Source organism: Canis aureus, chromosome 1 (genome assembly GCF_053574225.1).
Source record: "Canis aureus isolate CA01 chromosome 1, VMU_Caureus_v.1.0, whole genome shotgun sequence".
Taxonomy (NCBI): domain Eukaryota; kingdom Metazoa; phylum Chordata; class Mammalia; order Carnivora; family Canidae; genus Canis; species Canis aureus.
In genome coordinates, this window is record NC_135611.1 from 83,883,260 (window position 1) to 83,902,974 (window position 19,715).

The 19,715-nt window shown below is 37.6% G+C and overlaps 1 protein-coding gene across 4 annotated transcripts in view; it reads left to right on the forward strand.

Moving 5' to 3' along the window:
* Positions 1 to 19,715, forward strand: part of CARNMT1 (carnosine N-methyltransferase 1) — a 41,337-nt gene that overhangs the window by 15,541 nt on the left and 6,081 nt on the right. For all 4 annotated transcript variants that reach the window (XM_077906698.1, XM_077906705.1, XM_077906714.1 and 1 more), the window contains 3 exons: positions 10,281 to 10,421; positions 11,347 to 11,525; positions 14,318 to 14,431. In XM_077906698.1, coding sequence (XP_077762824.1) covers positions 10,281 to 10,421; positions 11,347 to 11,525; positions 14,318 to 14,431 — 434 coding nt within the window. The remainder of the gene's footprint in view (positions 1 to 10,280; positions 10,422 to 11,346; positions 11,526 to 14,317; positions 14,432 to 19,715) is intronic.

Sequence of the window (19,715 nt, forward strand, 5' to 3'; positions counted from 1 at the left end):
TTGGATATATGATTTGCAAGTATTTTCTCCAATTCTGTAGTTTGTCTTTTCACTTTCTTGATGTCCATTGATGTATAAAATTGTATAATTTTGGTGAAGTTCAATTTACCTGTTTTTTTCCTTTTGGTGCTAGTGCTTTTCATGTCATGTTTATGAAATCATTGTCAAATCAATGCCATGAAGATTTTCCCTAATACTTTCTTCTAAGAATTTTTTAAAAAAATTCATGAGGGGGGCGGGTTGGCAGAGACATAGGTAGAGGGAGAAGCAGGCTCCCCATGGGGAGCCTCATGTGAGACTGGATCCTAGGACGCCAGGATCACAACCTGAGCTGAAGGCAGATGTTCAACCACTGAGCCACTCAGGCATCCCTCTTCTAATAATTTTATAGTTTTAATTCTTTGAGTTCATTTTGTATGTGGTGTAAGGTAAAGGTCTAACTTCATTTTTTAACATATGGATATCTGGTTTTCCCAGCAACATTTGTTAAAAGACTATCCTTTCCCTCATTGAATTATCTTGGTACTATTGTTGAAAATCAATTGACCTTACATGACAGGGTTTATTTCTGGGCTCTCTGTTCTATTCTGTTGGTCTGTACGTTGGCTCTTATGGCAATTCCGCAGTATTTTAATTTCTGTAGCTTTTTAAGTTCTGAAGTCAGGAAGCATAAATCCTTCAACTTATTCTTTTCCAAGATAGTTTTGGCTCTTTGGAGACCTTGCAATTCCATATGAATTCCAGAATCAGCATTTTCATTTTTGGAGAAAGGCTATTGCAATTTTGTTAGGAATTGTGTTAAATATGTCAACTGGTTTGGAAAATATTGACATCTTAACGATGTTAAATCTTCCTATCCATGAACACAGGATGTCTATTTATTTAGATCTTCTTTATAATTTTTTTCAGCACTGTTTTGTAGTTTTCAGTATAAGTCTTTCTTGACCTTGGTTAGATTTATTCCCTAAGTATTTAGTTCTTTTTTTTTTTTTTTTAAGATTTTATTTATTTGAGAGTGAGTGTGAGAGAGAGAGAACAAGCGGCGGGGGGCGGGGGAGGGCCAGAGGGAGAGGGAAAAGCAGACTCTGCTGATTAGGGAGCCCGATTATCAAGCCTGGGGGCTTGATACCAGGATCCTGAGATCACGGCCTGAGCTGAACACAGCTGCTTAACCCCAGGCACCCTGTATTTAGTTCTTTTAGATGTTACTGTAAATGGAATTGCTTTCTTAATTTCCTTTAAGATTGTCCATTGCTAATGTATAGAATCACAGCTGATTTTTATGTATTGATTGTGTAACCCTGCAACTTGGCTTAATTTGTCTATTGGAGAAGCTTTCTTGTGGATTCTTTGCAATTTTCTACATACAGGTTCAGAGCATCTACAGATAGAGATGGTTTTCCATCTTCTTTCCACTCTGGCCAGAACTTCTGGTACAATGTTGAATAGCAGTGGTGAAAGGGGGCACCTTTATCATGTTCTGGGTCTTAGAGGGAAAACTTTCATTCTTTCACCATTGGGTATGATGTTAGCTGTAGGTTTTTAATACCCTTTATCATATTAAGGAATTTTCCCTTGATTCCTAGTGTCCTGAGCATTTTTATCAATAAAGGGTGTTGGTGTTTTATCAAATGTCTTTTCTGTGTCAAATGAATAGAACCTTTGTTCTGTTCATGTGATATATTGATTGATTTTCTTATGTTGAACTGCTCTTGCATTAATGACATACTACTATTGGTCCTGGTGAAGAATCCTTTTAATATGTTGTTGGGTTCAGTTTGCTAATATTTTGTTGAGGATTTTTACATCTGTAAAAAAGGGTTTTACTGCTGATTTGTTTTTGTGACTTTTCTTTTCTTGTGATGATGTTATCTTCTTTTGGTATCAGGATACTGTTGGCCTCATAGGATGAATTATAGGAAGTGTTTTTTATTTTATTTATTTTTAAATTTATTTATTTATTTATGAGAGACACAGAGAGGCAGAGACATAGGCAGAGGGAGAAGCAGGCTCCATGCAGGGAGCCTGATGCAGGACTCAATCCCAGGAACCCAGGATCATGCCCTGAGCCAAAGGCAGACACTCAATCGCTGAGCCACCCAGTTGCCCAAGGAAGTATTTTTTAAATTTGGGGTAAGTTTGAGAAGAATTGGTGTCCATTCATCTTTATTATTATTAAAGAGGCAAAGATGTCTCCCAACAAAGAAAAATCCTGACCAGATATTTAATAGAATTTACTTCTAAAACCATCTGGTCAGGATTTTTCTTTGTTGGGAGACATCTTTGCCTCTTTAATAATGGAATATTGAAGTGGCAATGTTGAAATACGCTTTTAATTTTCCTTTAAGATATGAAGTCTTCCTCAATAATGCTTGTTTTGAAAACTAGGCTTTAGTTGGAATAAATAGCCAAAAATCACAGAGTTTTTAAGGAATACCTTTGTTTAATAAATGCTACAATTCTTTTTTCTTTTTTTTAATTTTTTTATTTATTCATGAGAGAGAGAGAGGCAGAGAGGCAGAGCCGCAGGCAGAGGGAGAACCAAGCTCCATGCAGGGAGCCCGACGTGGGACTCGATCCCCAGACTCCAGGATCATGCCCTGGGCCAAAGGCAGTGCTAAATCGCTGAGCCACCCAGGCTGTCCAAATGCTACAATTTTTTTTTAAGTGCTACAATTCTTACCAGTAGTCTTACATTAAATATTCTACAACTGTTACAATTGTGATGTGAAGGCAGCTTGGGTGACTCAGCGGTTTAGCACCGCCTTCAGCCCAGGGCCTGATCCTGGAGACCCGGGATCGAGTCCCATATCGGGCTCCCCGCATGAGCCTGCTTCTCCCTCTGCCTGTGTCTCTGCCTCTCTCTCTCTCTCTCTCTTTCTCTCTCTCTCCCCCTCTCGAATAAATAAATAAAATCTTAAAAAAAAAATTGTGACGTGATTATTATGGACTTTTATAAACATTGATATATTATAGGATGTATTGTATTGTAGGATGTGAGTTTCTAGTTGGTTCTCTGTCATGCATATATCCAGTGCTCTAAAAATAATCAATAATAGTTGAATAGTCTGTAAACATAAAGTCCAGATCTTTCTCAAAATTCAAAATATATCTGTTTTTGAAAAGTAGGTTATAAAGTAAGGCTCTTTACAATTAGAATGTACAAAGTTTGTGTATATTTGAAAGGCTGAATGCCAAATGCCCATGTTAACATCATTTCTAGCACTTTAAACATGATTTTGTTCATATTCATTGAATCATGTATATTACCATGGTGTCCAAACAGGATAACAATGTCCACTATGCCAAAGGGCATGCCATTGTTAAAGGTACTTAGTGAACTGACACAGAGTATTATTTTACTGTTTTCTGTCTACTATTTTATTACCATCATTGCTACTGACAGAATGTGGGCTGATGAGAAAAGAATGAACTAACTCTTGATGATTTTAATAGGTTATTTTATTTTTTAAAGATTTATTTATTTATTGAGAGAGAGAGAGAGAGCATACAAAGGGAGAGGGAGAAGCAGCCAGATGCAGGGCTTGGTGAGCCGAAGGCAGATGCTCAACCGACTGAGCCACCCAGGCGCCCCCCCTAAAAGGTTATTTTAAAATAAAAGAATAATTTTTTCAATTAGTTAAAACATACCATAGTGCTCAAAATTTTTAAAACTTCACAGAATTTAAAGTCTCTTTGCCATAACTTTTACCCAGCCACCCATTTCCCTTCCCTGAAAATAATCAATGTTATCAGAGTAGATAGATAACCTTTAAATGAAGTGTGCCAAAATATCTGTCAAACTTTGTTTTTGTGCCATTCTTGGACCCAGTGGAAAAATTTCATTATCTCTTACTATGTCATTTGTTTTGCTTAATTAATTTAGATTGATTTTCTTACAGTTAATAAGATGAGCTATCAAAAAACCTTAAAGAAATAAAGTTAATAAAGTCCATATCCATGTTAAAGTCATAATTTTGCCATAAAAAAGTAAACCCCTAGTCCTGAAAAAAGGACATTAATTACAGCCCTTCAGTATCCAGATTGATTCTTAGGTAAATCCTGGTCAGCTGGGTCATATAAATTTCCAGGATCCTGTTTATGCCACAGCAAGCACATGAGAATTTGATGTCTTTATGCTTCAGACTAGATTTGACTCAAATTTGTGTCAGCTTTTGTTCGTCCTTTTTGAAATTTCAGTGAAGGCCTTTTCTAACCAAGCTGCGTATTAAAAATAGTATACTTAAATATGCATAGAATTAACTATACCTGTGAGCATTAAAATATTTTTTTCCTGTGAAAACACACTGTTTTGTTAGTTTGTCCAGTTTATCTCTGTTTAGAGTTTATTATTATTTTTTTAAGTAGGCTCCACACCCAATGTGGGGTTTGAACTCACAATCCTGAGATCAAGAATCAGATACTGTACTGACTGAACCACTCACACCCACAAGCAGCTTTGAAGTCACAGATTCACATTGTATTGGGTCTATTTGTTAATAAAGGAAATGTTTTTTTAATTGTGCTGAATGCCAACCATTTTGGTAGTTGGTAGCCTCTAGTCTGTTTGGAGTTTTAAATAGATTTGGACTGTACTTTAGTGAGCAGTTGATCATTGAAATGAACAATGTAATTTTTCTTGAAGTATGAGCTCAGAGTTTAAACCTTTTTCTCAAGTATGAACATAAGCACAGTAACTTTTCATGTCATGGTTTGAACAGTAATAATTGAGAGTTTCAAGTTTTCAAGTGACTTAATTATGTTATCATTTGAATTTAAGAATTTTGTGTGATCGAGGATCCCTGGGTAGCTCAAGCGGTTTAACGCCTGCCTTTGGCCCCGGGCGCGATCCTGGAGACCCGTGATCAAGTCCCGCATCGGGCTCCCTGCATGGAGCCTGCTTCTCCCTCCTCCAGTGTCTCTGTCTCTCTCTCTCTGCCTCTCTCTCTCTCTCTCTCTGTGTCTGTCATGAATAAATAAATAAATAAATCTTTAAAAAAAAATTTTGTGTGTGTGTGATCAAGTTTATAGTTGCTAAGGAAAGAAATTCTTAAGTTTGAGTCCCACCTGAAATGAAAAATCACAGCCGTGGGGAACCATATTCTTTTGTGAATCCTGAAAACTGTTGGACTGTATTTTTATATCTTAATTTCACTAACCCATCCTATTTTAGAAGAAAATGAAGTGATACTTTGCATGTGGGAGAAATCTATTGTCTTTGCATTTCACTCCAAAAAGATACAGATATACTATTGACTAGATGAATGTATTATTTCTTTAATATAGTTGGTCATTAAAAAAAAAATATATATATATAGTTGGTCATTAGGGAAATATATGGTGAACTTTAAAGAAGCGTTTTTTTCCTACTTACATTAAACTATATAAATCATAATTTATGAAAGGATTCTCTTAGCTAAAGAAACCATTTAAAAAGAGAAAATGGAAGAAACGTAGACTGCCAAATAATGCAAGAGTGGAGACTGAAAATTTAGGTCTATCCCTCATCCTAAAAGTTCTCTTAGACCAAAGACAAATATTTATTTCAGATCTTTCAAACAAGATCCCAGCTCTTAAAGTTCAGGATTTCAAGTGCTTATAAATCTAGAGTAATAATAATTCAGTGGAAAAACAATTCAAGACTAATAACCCAGTAGAAAAATGTGTAAATAGTTCACAGAAAAAAATACAAGACCTCAATCTCATAAGAATATGCAAATGTGAAAACCACACTAAGATGACATTTTTCACCTATTACTTTGCAAAGTTTAAAAGTTATATATCTTACTAAGGGTAGAGAGACATACAGCTTGCTGAAGGAAGAATAAATCAGTAAAATCTTATGGAGGGCAACTTGGTAGTATTTAACAAAATTTAAACACATATCTTTTGACTCCTGGAATTCAATTTTGGTGAAGCTTTCTACAGATTCTTGCATTTGGAAGATCATTTATGCCAAGGATATTGGCTTTAACATTATAATAACAAAAGATTGGGAAAAAAATCTAAATGTTCTTAATTAGTGGATTTTAATACATAATGGTACAGTCATGCAGTGGAGTATTTATTCAGTCATAAAAGAGTTAAGGAAACTGTATATAAATGGGAAAGGTGTTTAAGATCCATTTGATCAGGGATGGCCAACTTAAAGGGACAGCTAGTATATATTTTAGACTGTTCAGGGGGTACGCAGCCATAGACAATTTGTGTGCGTGACTATGTTCCAGTAAAACAAAAACAAGTGACAGGCCTGTGGGTCATAGAAAACTTGGTATATAACTATAACAGAGGTATGAAGTGCTGAAATTACTGAGAAGTGAGTTCAAGCTTTGCCTGAGATATTTGGGAACGGCTTCAGAGATAAGGCGATAATTTAAACTGAGTTTCTGTGGGTATATAGCTCTAAAGATTAAGGTGAGAAAGTATTTTTCTGGAATTGGTGAGAAGCTGTTTGCTACATGGGAGTTCTTTGTTGAGAGTGGATGAAGAGGTAAACTGGGATATTTTTGAAGGGACCAGACACTAATGGAAGTTTTAACCAATTTTCTACTTTGAATAAAAAATATTTCAACACCTAGCTCTTAAACCTTGAAATTTTGCCATAGTTACTTCAGGGTCTTGTTTTGTTTGTGTGTGGATTTTTTGGTATATTTTTTAAAAGAAAGATTGCAGATACAGTTGAAACCATGCCCTGTAAACCACACTGAGTATATTCTTCTCTCTTTCCAGAGGTAACAACTAATATGAAGTTGTTACTCTAATCTTGCTTTTCCATAATAACTACATGTTTATATACCTTTAAGCAAAACATTTTATTCTTTATATTGTGGAAGTTCATAGAGTGGGTTGTGTCATTTCACAATTGGCTTTTGCTCAAAATTATGTTTTTACTATTTCTCTCTGTGGATCAGCACTGGTCAATAGAAATATAACACAGGCCATATATGTTATTTTAAATTTTCTAGCAGCTACATAAAAAGCCACAGATAAAATCAATATACTTTAATAAGACAATTTATCAGAAATATTTCAGCATATAATCAGTATGTGAGATTATTAATGAGGTATTTTACATTCTTTTTTTATACTGAAATCTGGCATCTGTTTTACACTAGCAACACATTGGACTAGCCACATTTTAAGTGTTCAGTAGCTACAAGTGGTTAGTGATTTTTACTGTATTGAACAGAGAACTGGGATTCAAACAGAACCGAATGCTTCTAGTGCTTGAAAGTGTATACACTGCTAAATGCCAAAGGCCAGCTAAGTGTCAGCATGTTGACACAAGAGAAGTATTTTGTGTGTTGGAACTTGCTAATCTGCAACTGCAACACAAAAATCATTCTGTGTCCGATAAAGGAGACTTCTCAGGAACATTTACTGCGGGTAATAGTTGGAACACAAAACATGGTACAAGCAGGATCCACAGCTTCTTTACATTCTGTGTAGGTACACACTCTTCATTTTTGCTTGTATGGGATAAACTGTTGAAATTTTTCCTGCTGTTATCAGGGGTATCACATTTGTAACAAATATACTGCTTCTGCATAGTTGGACCTTAATAACTAGGTAAACTATTATGCTTTATTTCCCCTTAGAATCGCTAGCAGCACCATTTGATTATTGAGTGCCATATTATAATGCCTCTATTCCTGGTTTTCTAAGTTTCAGTCAAGTATAAAGTCACATCACCCTAATGGTCCGTATGTAGACTTTATTTCCCTTATTTTGCACAGAAATACCTTCATAGAAATGCCCTAGAGTTGATATGGAGTCATAGCAGGAACTCCTTTTTAAAATGCTTTAGTTTTATACATATTCATTGCTTGATTTTTAAAATCTTTTTTTCAGTTCTCTGGTGTTTGTTTTAATGTATCTCCTTTTGTATGCCCACAGAAATCCTTTTGTCATACTATAGATAATTGATTGATCTATCATAATCTTTGCGAACTTTTAATCTAGGGTCTTTTTTTTTTTTTTTTTTTTTTTTTAAATCTAGGGTCTTAATACAGTCTGCATTCCCTGGCTTGAGGACACCTTTTAGTAGCAGTTTTATACAGCACTTCCTGCCACAAGGTGGGGTTAGAGAGTTCTGTGGGCCTGTTTAGATTTGGAGAATTTGATCTTAGGGGTCATAAAGTTACTTTCCATAAGTTGACAAAATAACTGTCAATACTATTATTAACACAGCTTTCCCTTAGGGTTAGCATGTTTTCTAATTTCTTCTTGGTAGGTTTTTCTCAGCTCATCAGCCATCCAGACAATATTAGTGATTATTTATATAGCAATTTAAATACTCTTCTATGAATTTACTTTCAAGTCCAGTTACTTTTGTTGCATTATGTTGCCTTTTTTTTTTTTTCCCCCTTAATCTAAGGTGAGAACAGCTGCTTGGGAAAAATGCATGTTTTGATTGGGCAGATGGGAACTGAGAAAAGAAAAGAGGTAATTCTGGGAGAGTATGGGTTTTGGTGGGTCTGATAGGGAGTGGAAAAAGAGAGAGAAGCTTGGGTGGGATGCCACAGTGGTAGGTCTGTCATACAAAGGGTAGCATAGAGTTCTGCGACCAGTAGTTTTTCAAATTCTTTTTTTTTTCTTTTTTTTTTTTTTTTAGTTTTTCAAATTCTAATACTGAAAATATGTATATGCTTTTGTGCTTGTTAGATAACTGATAGAGGTAGGTCTAAACCACATGAGAGGATGTTACCCATTTTCTTCATTAGGAATTTAATCAGTTACATCAGTTAAAAATTAAAGTGTTTGCAGACAGACATTGTGTGTAATCTGAAATGAGAAAACATTTTGTTTTATTTTGGTGAAAACTTATAATGGCAGCTTGGCATTAGTTTGCTTATATCACGTATTAAAGAATGTTGCCTAATCCTAATAAGCCTATTTATCAGAAATCATTTTTAACAAATTTTGATTTATGCTTTATTGTATATATAAAATTCAACAGTTAAACTAAATAGACTTTGTTAAAATTCTTATACAAATACATATATATTTCAGACTGGATGACCTGGGACAAGTTCCCATGTTACTATATTCGTAGACTGAATTTTCAAAAGCCTGGGATGCCTGAGTGGCTTGGTGGTTGGGCATCTGCCTTTGGCTCAGGGCATGATCCCGAGGTTTCAGGATTGAGTCCCGCATCAGGCTCCTTGCATGGAGCCTGCTTCTCCCTCTGCCTGTGTCTCTGACTCACTCTCTCTCTCTCTCATGAATAAATAAATAAAATATTTAAAAACACACACACACACAAAAGTCCGACAGTTGTGTTTGTTTGTTTTTCATTTCAGAGTGGGAAATGCAGAGATTACATTATAGGGGCCACTAATAAAAGGCCTGCTGCAGTTTGGAGCACATCAAACCTAAAGACCATATAGTATAAAGATAGGAAAGAGAGAGGATTCTACATGGGGATAATTTGGAAGTTGGATTTGACTTAGGAACTAAATTTGGAGAATGCAGATAATCTTGAAATCTTTTTCATTGACATGATGACAGCTGATTATACACATTTGCCTTTAGTTTTCTATAAGAATATCATTTTGATTTCCTTAGGGTTATATTGATTGGCTGGAATTCCTGATAAAGTCCCTTGCTTTGCTAAAGTTTTTAGCTGTTTGGAAATGGATGGTGGATCTTACAGTGAAGGGAATTTGTGACTGTCGTGTGATGCTAATAAGTGAAGAGCAGTCTTGTTGTGAGCCTCTTGTTTGGTGTGATGTACTTTTCATTATTTATGCTCAGTTAGAAGGCAATTCTTCATTTTCCCTCCCACCAATTCTTTTGCCAGTTAAAAAATATAGGACCTTAAAGATGTAACTAAAACATTAAAATCTACATATATTTTCATCTATTTAGTCACACAAACCATTGTATTAGTTACAGAATTTAGAAATAATGTTTTGTTTCACTGTCTTATAAAATAACTATGTTCAATCTCTGTGTATTGGGATCCCTTTGGGATAATTTTTCTTGAGATAGTTGTACAAGTGACAGCTACTTTAGGAGTATGAGTGTCTTCATAAGTCTTATTTAGGGCGTAAACCCTCATATGATATTTGAACTTATGATAATTCCTCACACCTTTATTTTTTCATTTATATTTAGAAGTATTTCTCTCAATTTTAAGAAGTCAGTCTTGAGTGAGCTTATTCTTACTGAATATCTAAGTTTTTAGTTGTTAATGTGGATTTTGTGTTTTGTTTTTTTCTTTCTTTCTTTCTTTCTTTCTTTGAGGGGTTGGACATAATTGCCTTATTTCATTTCAGGGATCCTTCTAAAGTAAATATTCTGGTACCTGGTGCTGGACTAGGAAGACTGGCCTGGGAAATAGCTATGCTAGGTTATGCTTGTCAAGGAAATGAATGGAGTTTTTTTATGCTCTTTTCTTCCAACTTTGTACTCAACAGGTATTTAATTTACTTTTTGCTGGAAATAGTGATTTCTCAGAATCAGATTGACTTAACCTATTTTTGAACAATTCTGAATTTGAAGATAAATATATAGTGTTTAATGATGCTATGTATCATACGTGTTTCTTATATTAAAATCAAGTTGCTTATACAAATTACCACTTTTAATCAGTTCTTAACACTGAAACAGGATGGATAAGTGACTTTTTAGAAAATGATGGGACATCCCACGAAACTGGAATGCTCCCTGTGCAGAATTTCAAGACTGTGCATGATCCAGGAAGGAGTATTTTCTCATTATTTCTTAAACTTCTTCACCCTTTTGTTTCTTTAGTAGAATAAGAGTTCAGTGTAGCAATTGTTACTTTTCCTTTAATCAGATTCTTATAAAATGGCCAAATATGCTCCTATGACTGAGTTGGAAACATCTCTCAGAATTTCTGTGGCCTTTAGAAAATAGTGGAAAAGAGTTGTTATTTTTAAAGCCAGAAGAGGTGCATTGGAAAACATAACTAGTTGTTTTGTTTAAATTATATGCTGTCCAGGATGGGTTAGGGAATGGTGAGAAGTTAAAACAGGGAATTAGAATAGTTGGGTAGCATAGCAAATCCATACCACTTTTTTCAGGAAGGGTTGGCCTGTGTTTTACTTGAGTTTGAGGTTTGGAAATACATTTTTTTAAATGTGAATGAACAACACACTTAGATCTCTGAATTTACTTTAGTTGTTTTTTTCCTGTTTTTTAATTCACGATTGGTTACTCATCTGCATGTAGATGTGCATTTTCAGATGATTGGTTGGGGTGTAGTAGTAACACTTTAAGTATAAGTAAATCTTCAATCAGATTAAGTTTTAGTATTTAAAGTAGATTTTCTTGATAAAACTTTTAGTTAACACTGAATTTTGTGCTCATATTTTGCAGATGTTCTGAAATTAATAAATATAAGCTTTATCCCTGGATCCATCAGTTTAGCAATAACCGGAGGTCAGCTGATCAGATTCGACCCATCTCTTTCCCCGATGTTGACCCCCACAGTCTTCCTCCTGGTTCTAACTTTTCCATGACTGCAGGAGATTTTCAGGAGATCTACTCAGAATGCAGTAAGTCCAAAACAAGCATTGATAAGTTCTCTTTATTCTAAATTTAATGAGCTAAGTTTATACTAAGCCAAAGTATTGATCATTCATTTTGATAGCAGAATAAAAGATTTACTTCAGTGACAAGTTAGGATATTTTCAAAATCTTGTCTAAGGTAATGATGGGAAATATGAAGAAGTATAAGATCCCACAATTAAGAAATATAGCATCTGTTGGGTCTATTAATAAACGACAACATGTAAACAAATTCAGTGAGTAATGAATATGATAGAGATAAAAGTAGATTCGTGTGGGGAAGGAAAACTTTGTAGAAAGAAGGCTGTCACTTCAAGAATGGGGAGGCAGGGATCCCTAGGTGGCTCAGCGGTTTAGCGCCTGCCTCTGGCCCAGGGCGTGATCTTGGGGTCTCCGGATCGAGTCCCACGTTGGGCTCCCGGCATGGAGCCTGCATCTCCCTCTGCCTGTGTCTCTGCCTCTCTCTCTCTCTCTCTCTCACTGTCTATCATGAATAAATAAAATCTTTAAAAAAAAAAAAAAATGAATGAGGAGGCAGAGTTACGAAGGTAGGAATGAATGAGGTAATCGGGGATGGTGGGACAGCATGACTGGAAGGGAAAGAGAGCTTGCTTTGGTAGTTTAATAGAAGATATGCCTAGAAAGGGAGATTGGTTCCAGATTGTGGGAGACCTTTATAATCAGGCCATGAAATTGGAACTTCACCTTGGCAAACAAAGTTTGAGCTAGCATTAGAGAAAGGGAGATGGTAATGGAGAGAGGGTTCGGTGTGGGGGGTGGGGAAGTGGCAGTAAAAGGAAGAAGAAAAATAGTATACTGAGAGGTCAGCAAGATCATTCATTCAACAAATACTTATTTCAGCCCCTGCAAAGTCCCAGGTATGTTCTAGGCACGAGAAAGAGAGCAGTGAGTAAAGCAAAGTTCTGTACACGGGAATTTGTATTCCAGTAAGGAACAGGGAGCAAGAACAAATTTAATATTGTGAGGAAGAATACTAAGGCAGGGTAATAGGGACACAGAGGGATTGGGAAGAGGCTGTTGTATTTATAGAGTTATCAGGGAAGGCTAAGCAGAACTTTTATTTTATTTTATTTTTAATTTTTATTTATTTATGATAGTCACAGAGAGAGAGAGAGAGAGGCAGAGACACAGGCAGAGGGAGAAGCAGGCTCCATGCACTGGGAGCCCGATGTGGGATTCGATCCCGGGTCTCCAGGATCGCGCCCTGGGCCAAAGGCAGGCACCAAACCGCTGCGCCACCCAGGGATCCCTAAGCAGAACTTTTTAAAAATGTTGAGCAAAGGAATGCCTGGGTGGCTCAGTGGCTGAGCATTTTTCTTCGGCTCAGGTCATGATCCTGGGGGTCCTGGGATCGAGTCCTGCTTCTCCCTCTGCCTGTGTCTCTGCCGCTCTCTCTCTATCTCTCATGAATAAATAAAAATATCTTTAAAAAAAAGTGTTGAGGGCAGCCCAGGTGGCTCAGCAGTTTAGTGCCGCCTTCCGCCCAGGGCGTGATCCTGGAGACCCGGGATTGAGTCCCGTGTCAGGCTCCCTGCGTGGTACCTGCTTCTCCCTCTGCCTGTGTCTCTGCCTGTTTCTCTTTCCCTCTGTCTCACATGAATAAATAAATAAAAGTCTTTAAAAAAAATGTTGAGCAGAGAACCTTGAAAAAGTGAAGAGGCAAACCATTCGGTATTTGGAGGGAAGTGTTGCAGACAGAAGGAATGGTGAGGGAAGAAGGATTTGGGTGGGGAAGGTGCTTATTCTGCTCAAGCAAAAGCAAGAGGCTACTTTGTAGTGAGCAGCAGGCACAGTGGTGGGAGAGGAGATTGGGGAGGGTTGCTGAGGCCAACTTCAATTAGAGAGCTAGGAAGCCATTGGAGGGACTGGGCAGGGACTTGACACAATAGTCAAGTTTTTCTTTATCTTTTCCTGAACTCTGACATTGGGATAACCTGTATTCTGAAGGTAGAGAGAGAGAGAGAGAGAGAGAGAGAGATGGAAAATGTTAGGGGTTGGAGATAGGTTAGAGAACAAGTTCTCGAAAGAGAGGTGACATAATGGGAAACATCACTTGGGTGAGTATAGGTGACCTTGTTCTGTAGCAGGGCTTGAGAGAGCAGATGGTGAAGGTCATCCTTGGTTGGATCAGTGCCCTTATGGCCCTGAAATTTGTGGACTCCAGCCTCTGCCTGTGTGCTGGGGCATGGCCTCCACGGGGCACTGTTCTCTCTTGGGATCCCTTGCTCTGCTTCTGACTGCCTCCTCCCCCTGTTCCACTGGCGACTATCCGAAGTCCTGGTGGAGAGTTTAAATATTGTTATGCCGTTTGTTTCTTGCTTGGCAACAAGTGCATACAGCCTTTTTTGTAACTTGCCAGAATTAGTGGTTAACACCAATTACATCACAGTTTAAAATTCAAATGACTGTTACTTCATCTTAACCTATTTGAAAGGAAGACTAGACATTGAGTAGATTATAAACAAAACTCTTACAAGTACCATTTGATAAAGATACGTAGTTACATAGGCTATCAAAAATGGTTTCCAAGTTAATTATCAAATTATCAGTAAAAACTTTCATGAATTGCGAAGTCTCTCATAAATGATTGTTTGGTTATCCTAATTACAGTGTTGATTGGAAGAGTTTAGCTACTGTATTCCTCCAGTTAAATGAAATATTCATAATCTGTAAGAGGTAGCTGGTACATTTGTAGAAGTAATTAAAAGAAAAGGCAGCATAACATAATGAATGTAGTAATGTGGTTTTCCTCAAATAGATACCTGGGACTGTATTGCTACCTGTTTCTTCATAGACACAGCTCACAATGTAATTGATTATATTGATACGATATGGAAAATTCTCAAGCCAGGTGGAATTTGGATAAATCTAGGTAAGTTCTTTGGTGTTTATTAGAATCTCATATGTTAATCTGAGTACTTACAGCTATTCTCTGATAACTTTGTAGTATCAAATGTTCACGAAGGTTATAGTTATGTTGTGTAAGTTCCTTTAGACTGTATCCCTGTTAGTATGTAGTTCCTCTGAGAGCAGTGGAAGCCCCAAGAATTGTGTGTTCTTAGTAGATCATTCTCATAGCAGTCATAATTAATCTGATGGTAATCCTTCTCTCATCTTCCACCACCCACCCCTCCATCAAGACTGCAACCTGTTGTGTTTTTTTCCTTCTATAATGAAACATTTGAAAGAAAGCACTTACCTCTCCCATAGAAACTTCCTCCTCAGTACATATGCTTAGTGGGAAAAGACTAGGTATGGTGACTTTCAGGACTACCTTAGTTTAAGGAAGAGAGTCATTTCATTTATGCAGAAACCTTTTTACTGCATCCTACTGCTAGGTGATGAATATTCCTATCCAGGATCTAGAGGAAGTTGCCAGTTTTACCCTCCTCTTCTAAAATAAAGGGAGACTAATGATAACATTAAGGTAAATATACTTTTCTAGTGAGATGTATAATCCATGTTAAGAAAGACATCATGGCTAGAATATAAACATTTTCAGGATCTGGGTTATTACATTACATAAGAGGACGGACAACACATTGTGTGTGAGTCCATGGCTTTAGGATTGGCCTAGTTCTGTTGTTCTGCCTTGTGCTCTTTTTTTAATGATTGGACTTTACCACAGATTTTGCCATTAGGACTAAGACTAGAGAGAGAAGTGGGTCTTTCCAAACTTCTCTTTAGAATTTCATGGGACATGGGATGCCTGAGTGGTCGCTTAGCGGTTGGGCACTTGCCTTCAGCTCAGGTTGTGTTCCCAGGGTCTGGGATTGAGTCCCACATTGGGCTCCCTGTGAGGAGCCTGCTTCTCCCTCTGCCTGTGTCTCTACCTCTCTCTCTCTTTTTGTGTCTCTCATGAATGAATGAATGCATAAATAAATAAATAAATAAATAAATCTTAAAAAAAAAAAAAAGAATTTCATGGGACAGACGAGAGTGGCTGTAAAATGTAACCATAATTTGAAACAGTTATCTCAAACCTTAGGTCCTCTTTCAAAGTAGTCACTTCTCTAAAATAAATTTCTTTGAAAATTTCCCAAGGAAAGATTGAAATGTGATACAGTTGAGCCTTGAACAATGTGGGCCTTAGGGATGCTGACCCCTTGCACAATCAGAAATCTGCATGTAACATTTGACTCCCCAAAACAACTACTGATAGCCTGCTGTTGGCCAGAAGCCTACTGATAACAGTTGGCTCGTATTTTGTATATTGCATGTATTATATACTATATTTTTACAGTAAAGTAAGATAAAGAATGTTAAGAAAATCGTAAGAGAAAATACATTGGCAATACTGTGCTGCATTTATCAACAAAATAAAACGTGGAGAAGTGGCCCTGTGCAGTTCAAACCTGTGTTGTTCATAGGTCAACTGTATTACCACCATGGGTGAGCAAATAACCTTATTTAATCTCAAAACAACCCTATGTTGAAATGGTACTTCCACTGTTTTATAGTTGAAGAATCGGAGTCTTGCTTTAAGTAACTCGCAGTGGGGTCCTAGAACTTTATATATATGGCAGAGGCAGGCTCACAGCCCAGAGCCAACCCCTTGAATGTCTAACCAGCTAGTTCTGTAGCTGGGGTCAGTTTATAACATAGCATTAACAGGTTATGTTAAATTATGTGACTAATATTTTTGACCCCAGTTACTGATTTTGGTAAGGTTTCTTGTATTTCCAAAGCGTTAACTTTCACAGAAACAGCTTTTGTTTCCTTTTTTTTTTTTTTTTTTTTTAAGATTCTATTTATTTATTCATGAAAGAGAGAATGAGAGAGAGACAGAGACACAGGCAGAGGGAGAAGCAGGCTCCCTGTGGAGACCCTGATGCAGAAGTTGATCCTGGGACCCTGGGATCACAATCTGAGCCAAAGGCAGACACTCAACCACTGAGACACCCAGGTGTCACCAGAAACAACTTTTCTGTTTGAACTTTTATTTTAATAGGTTTATTAATATTTTCTTATGTAACAGGAATCATAACTGCCTGGAACAAATAAAATTTGCTCTCCATAAGCACACTGTTTGATAAGAGCAGACATGCTGGGCCACACTACATAGGTCAGAGGGGAGATCAATTAGGAGAGCTTCTGTTCTTTATACCACAGAGTTCCAAAACAATCCTGAGCATTGGAATAATGGAGAAGCGTGGTCCTTAAAAATAATTACTCAGTAGGTTAGTACTTTCCAAATAAAATTCTTTATATATGTAAGCTGAAGAATGTAAAGAATAATGATTATCTCATAGTGAATTTTCCCTTAATCCTGGCATGTTCTGGGTATCTGTTCAGAAGAATGTTCTCACTTTTCATGCCCTTTGCTCACTCATCTTTACCACATGTAATTCCTACCCTGACTCCACCTAGTCTTTCATTTCCCAATCTGTGTATCTGGTCCAGATATCTTTGTTACATTCCAAACCAACTTGGATACTTTAGAATCCAAGAAAAACTCCTGTCTTTTCTGATCTTAGCATATTCTCCCAACCAGAAAACTGTATATCCTCCTTTATTCCTCTTCTTCCTCACCACCTGCACCCAGTCAGTCCACAAGATGTGTCTCCTAAAGCTTCTCAATAGGTCTTGAATTTCTTCCTATCCCAGGGTTTCTTAGAGGCGGCACCATTGGCATCTGGGGGTGAATGGTTCTTCCCTGGCCCTCCCCAGTTATGACAGAAACACCCCCGTTGAGAACCACTGTTCCAAGCTCATGCTAGTTCCTTAGTTCAAGCCTGCATCACTGCAGTAGTTTCATCAGGGTACCCCCACCTTCAAGTTGTCTCCAGCCCTCCGTGCCTCTTTTATATCAACCTCTGTATGTTACACAAGCATGATCCTCCTAACCCGTGAATCTATTCCCATCATGTTCCCTACATAAAATTCTGGCTTTCTGGATCACCGAAACTCTTAGGATTGTGCATAGTACCCTTTGCAATCTTGTGTCTTTTTTTCTTCCACCCTGGCCCCGACTACAGGTGCCAGTCCTCTGACCTAGAAGGTCCTTTCTCTGTTGCCTCTGTTCTCACATTGGCTCTTTCCTAGGTGCTCGTAGCACTCAGCTGAGGTGATCCTTTCAGGTTGCAGTAAATATTTGTTGTATTCCTCTTTTATATTCTCACAGAATCTGTGAGCATTTAACACAACACACTGTTGCCACCCATATGTTTGTTATTCCTGGTAGTCTCTGAGCTCAGTGGGGCCAGCAGCTAATGCTGTTTACCTCCCACAGAGCCTGGCAATCAGTGGCTCTTGAGTGACTGTTCTGTGTATGAGTACATTGTTGCAAAATTTGTAAGTGGAAACAAGTAATGTTAAGATGCCACAGTAGATGACAAAGTGGCATTTATGTTGGTAAATTTCTAACATTACCATGGTTTTGACCTTAGCCTTGTGGGCCTGGAAAAATAATTTTATCTGTAAACTGAGAGTGCATCAACCCCTGGGGGACGATTTCACCCCAACCGTGCTGACATAAGACCGGCATGTCAGTATACTCCTAAAGAACGAGAATGGTCTCTGCCAGCTATAATGGAATACCGAAAAGCTACACTGGAAGTTAAATTATCATGAAGATAATTGTCTACATTCTGTGAAATCACAACTGGGATAACTGTTAATTTAGAAACCTCTTTAAGGGCAGTCTGAAGTATTGTAATATTCCTCAGGTTAGGGAAAGCTAGTGAGCTTTTTAAGGGAACTAGCTGCATGTGTCCTTTGGGAAAGGCTGTGATTTGGCAAAGTGTAGAGGAGTGCCTGTGTATCCTGTTCTTCAGTTTTTCATGGTGACCCTTAAACACATGTATGTGTGATTTATTTTAAAATCTGTGTGTGAGTATACATATTCGTATACTGATGCAGGCAGTTAGCAAAGGGAATCTTAATTTCATCTGGAAGTATAAACAGGTTAAAGTACTAAAATGAAAGACCTGCAGATTTTTCCTTCCTGTGTAGGGAAACACCCAGTTCTTCCCTGTGTGTCTCTTTTATTCCTCATACAAAACACTCACACTTCTGACACATCTGGTCACCAAATGTGGGCTTTTTTTCCTTCACAACAAGCAATTCTCTGTGACACCAGCTGGGTGCCCTGTAGTTTAACCACTTCCCATACTGTCTAGCTGGAGATAGTGTAAGATACCACAGATTAAGGGTTCAGTCTCACAGAACCCCCACCCCTCTACTTCAGACACTAGTCACAGATGGTCACCTGTGCTTCTGACCAGCTGTACGTCTATAGGCTGCAGATTGGAAGTTCTAACAACTCCCTCTTTGGGTTTGATTGCTAGAGTGGCTCACAGAACTTAGGGAAACACTTAGGTTTACCATTTTATTCAAGGATACAGATGAACACCCAGATGGAAGAGATATGTAGAGCAGAGTATCTGGGAAGGGATGTGGAACTTCCATGCTCTCTGTCCAGGGGTTGCCACTGTCCCAGCACCGCCACATATCCACCATCCCAGTAGCTCTCTGAACTCCATGCTTTGGGGATTTGATGGAGGCTTCATCATGTAGGCATTACCAGTCATTCAATTTTTAAGCCCTTCTCCCTTCTCAAGAGAATTGTGGTGCAGGGCTGAAAATTCCAAGCTTCTAATCACCGCTTGGTCTTTTTGGTGATGAGCCCTTGTCCAGTAGCCACCCAGAAGCCCACTTACAGTTGTCTCATTAGAACAAAAGATGCTCCTGTCACCCAGGAAATTATGAGTTTCAGGATCCCTGTGTCAGGGGCCAGAGTCAGAGGCATAATATCTGAATAAAAGGTGCTGCTCTCCTAGTGTTCTTACCACTTAGGAAGTTAGAAGGATTTCTGGAACTTTGTGCCAGAGACCAGTATGTATTTTTTCTATTATCTCACAAGTCCCAAAGGAGATTCTTATAAAGTATAATGAGTCCTGTCAAATTTTAAAGTATTTTAAAGCTGAATATTTTTTGAAACATGAGAGGTTTTGTATAAAAGGTAGATAAGTGACACATTATCTCACACCGAGACCTTGTTATAGTTGTAAAAATAGAAAAAGGGTCTAAAACAATGACAATGGCAAGGAGGGAACCCTCCCTGTTCATCAGGGAACAACACAATGTAACAAGTTTTTCAGATGGGGTAGCTGGATAAGTTTTACAAAAAAAAAAAAAAAAAAAAACCAATGAGA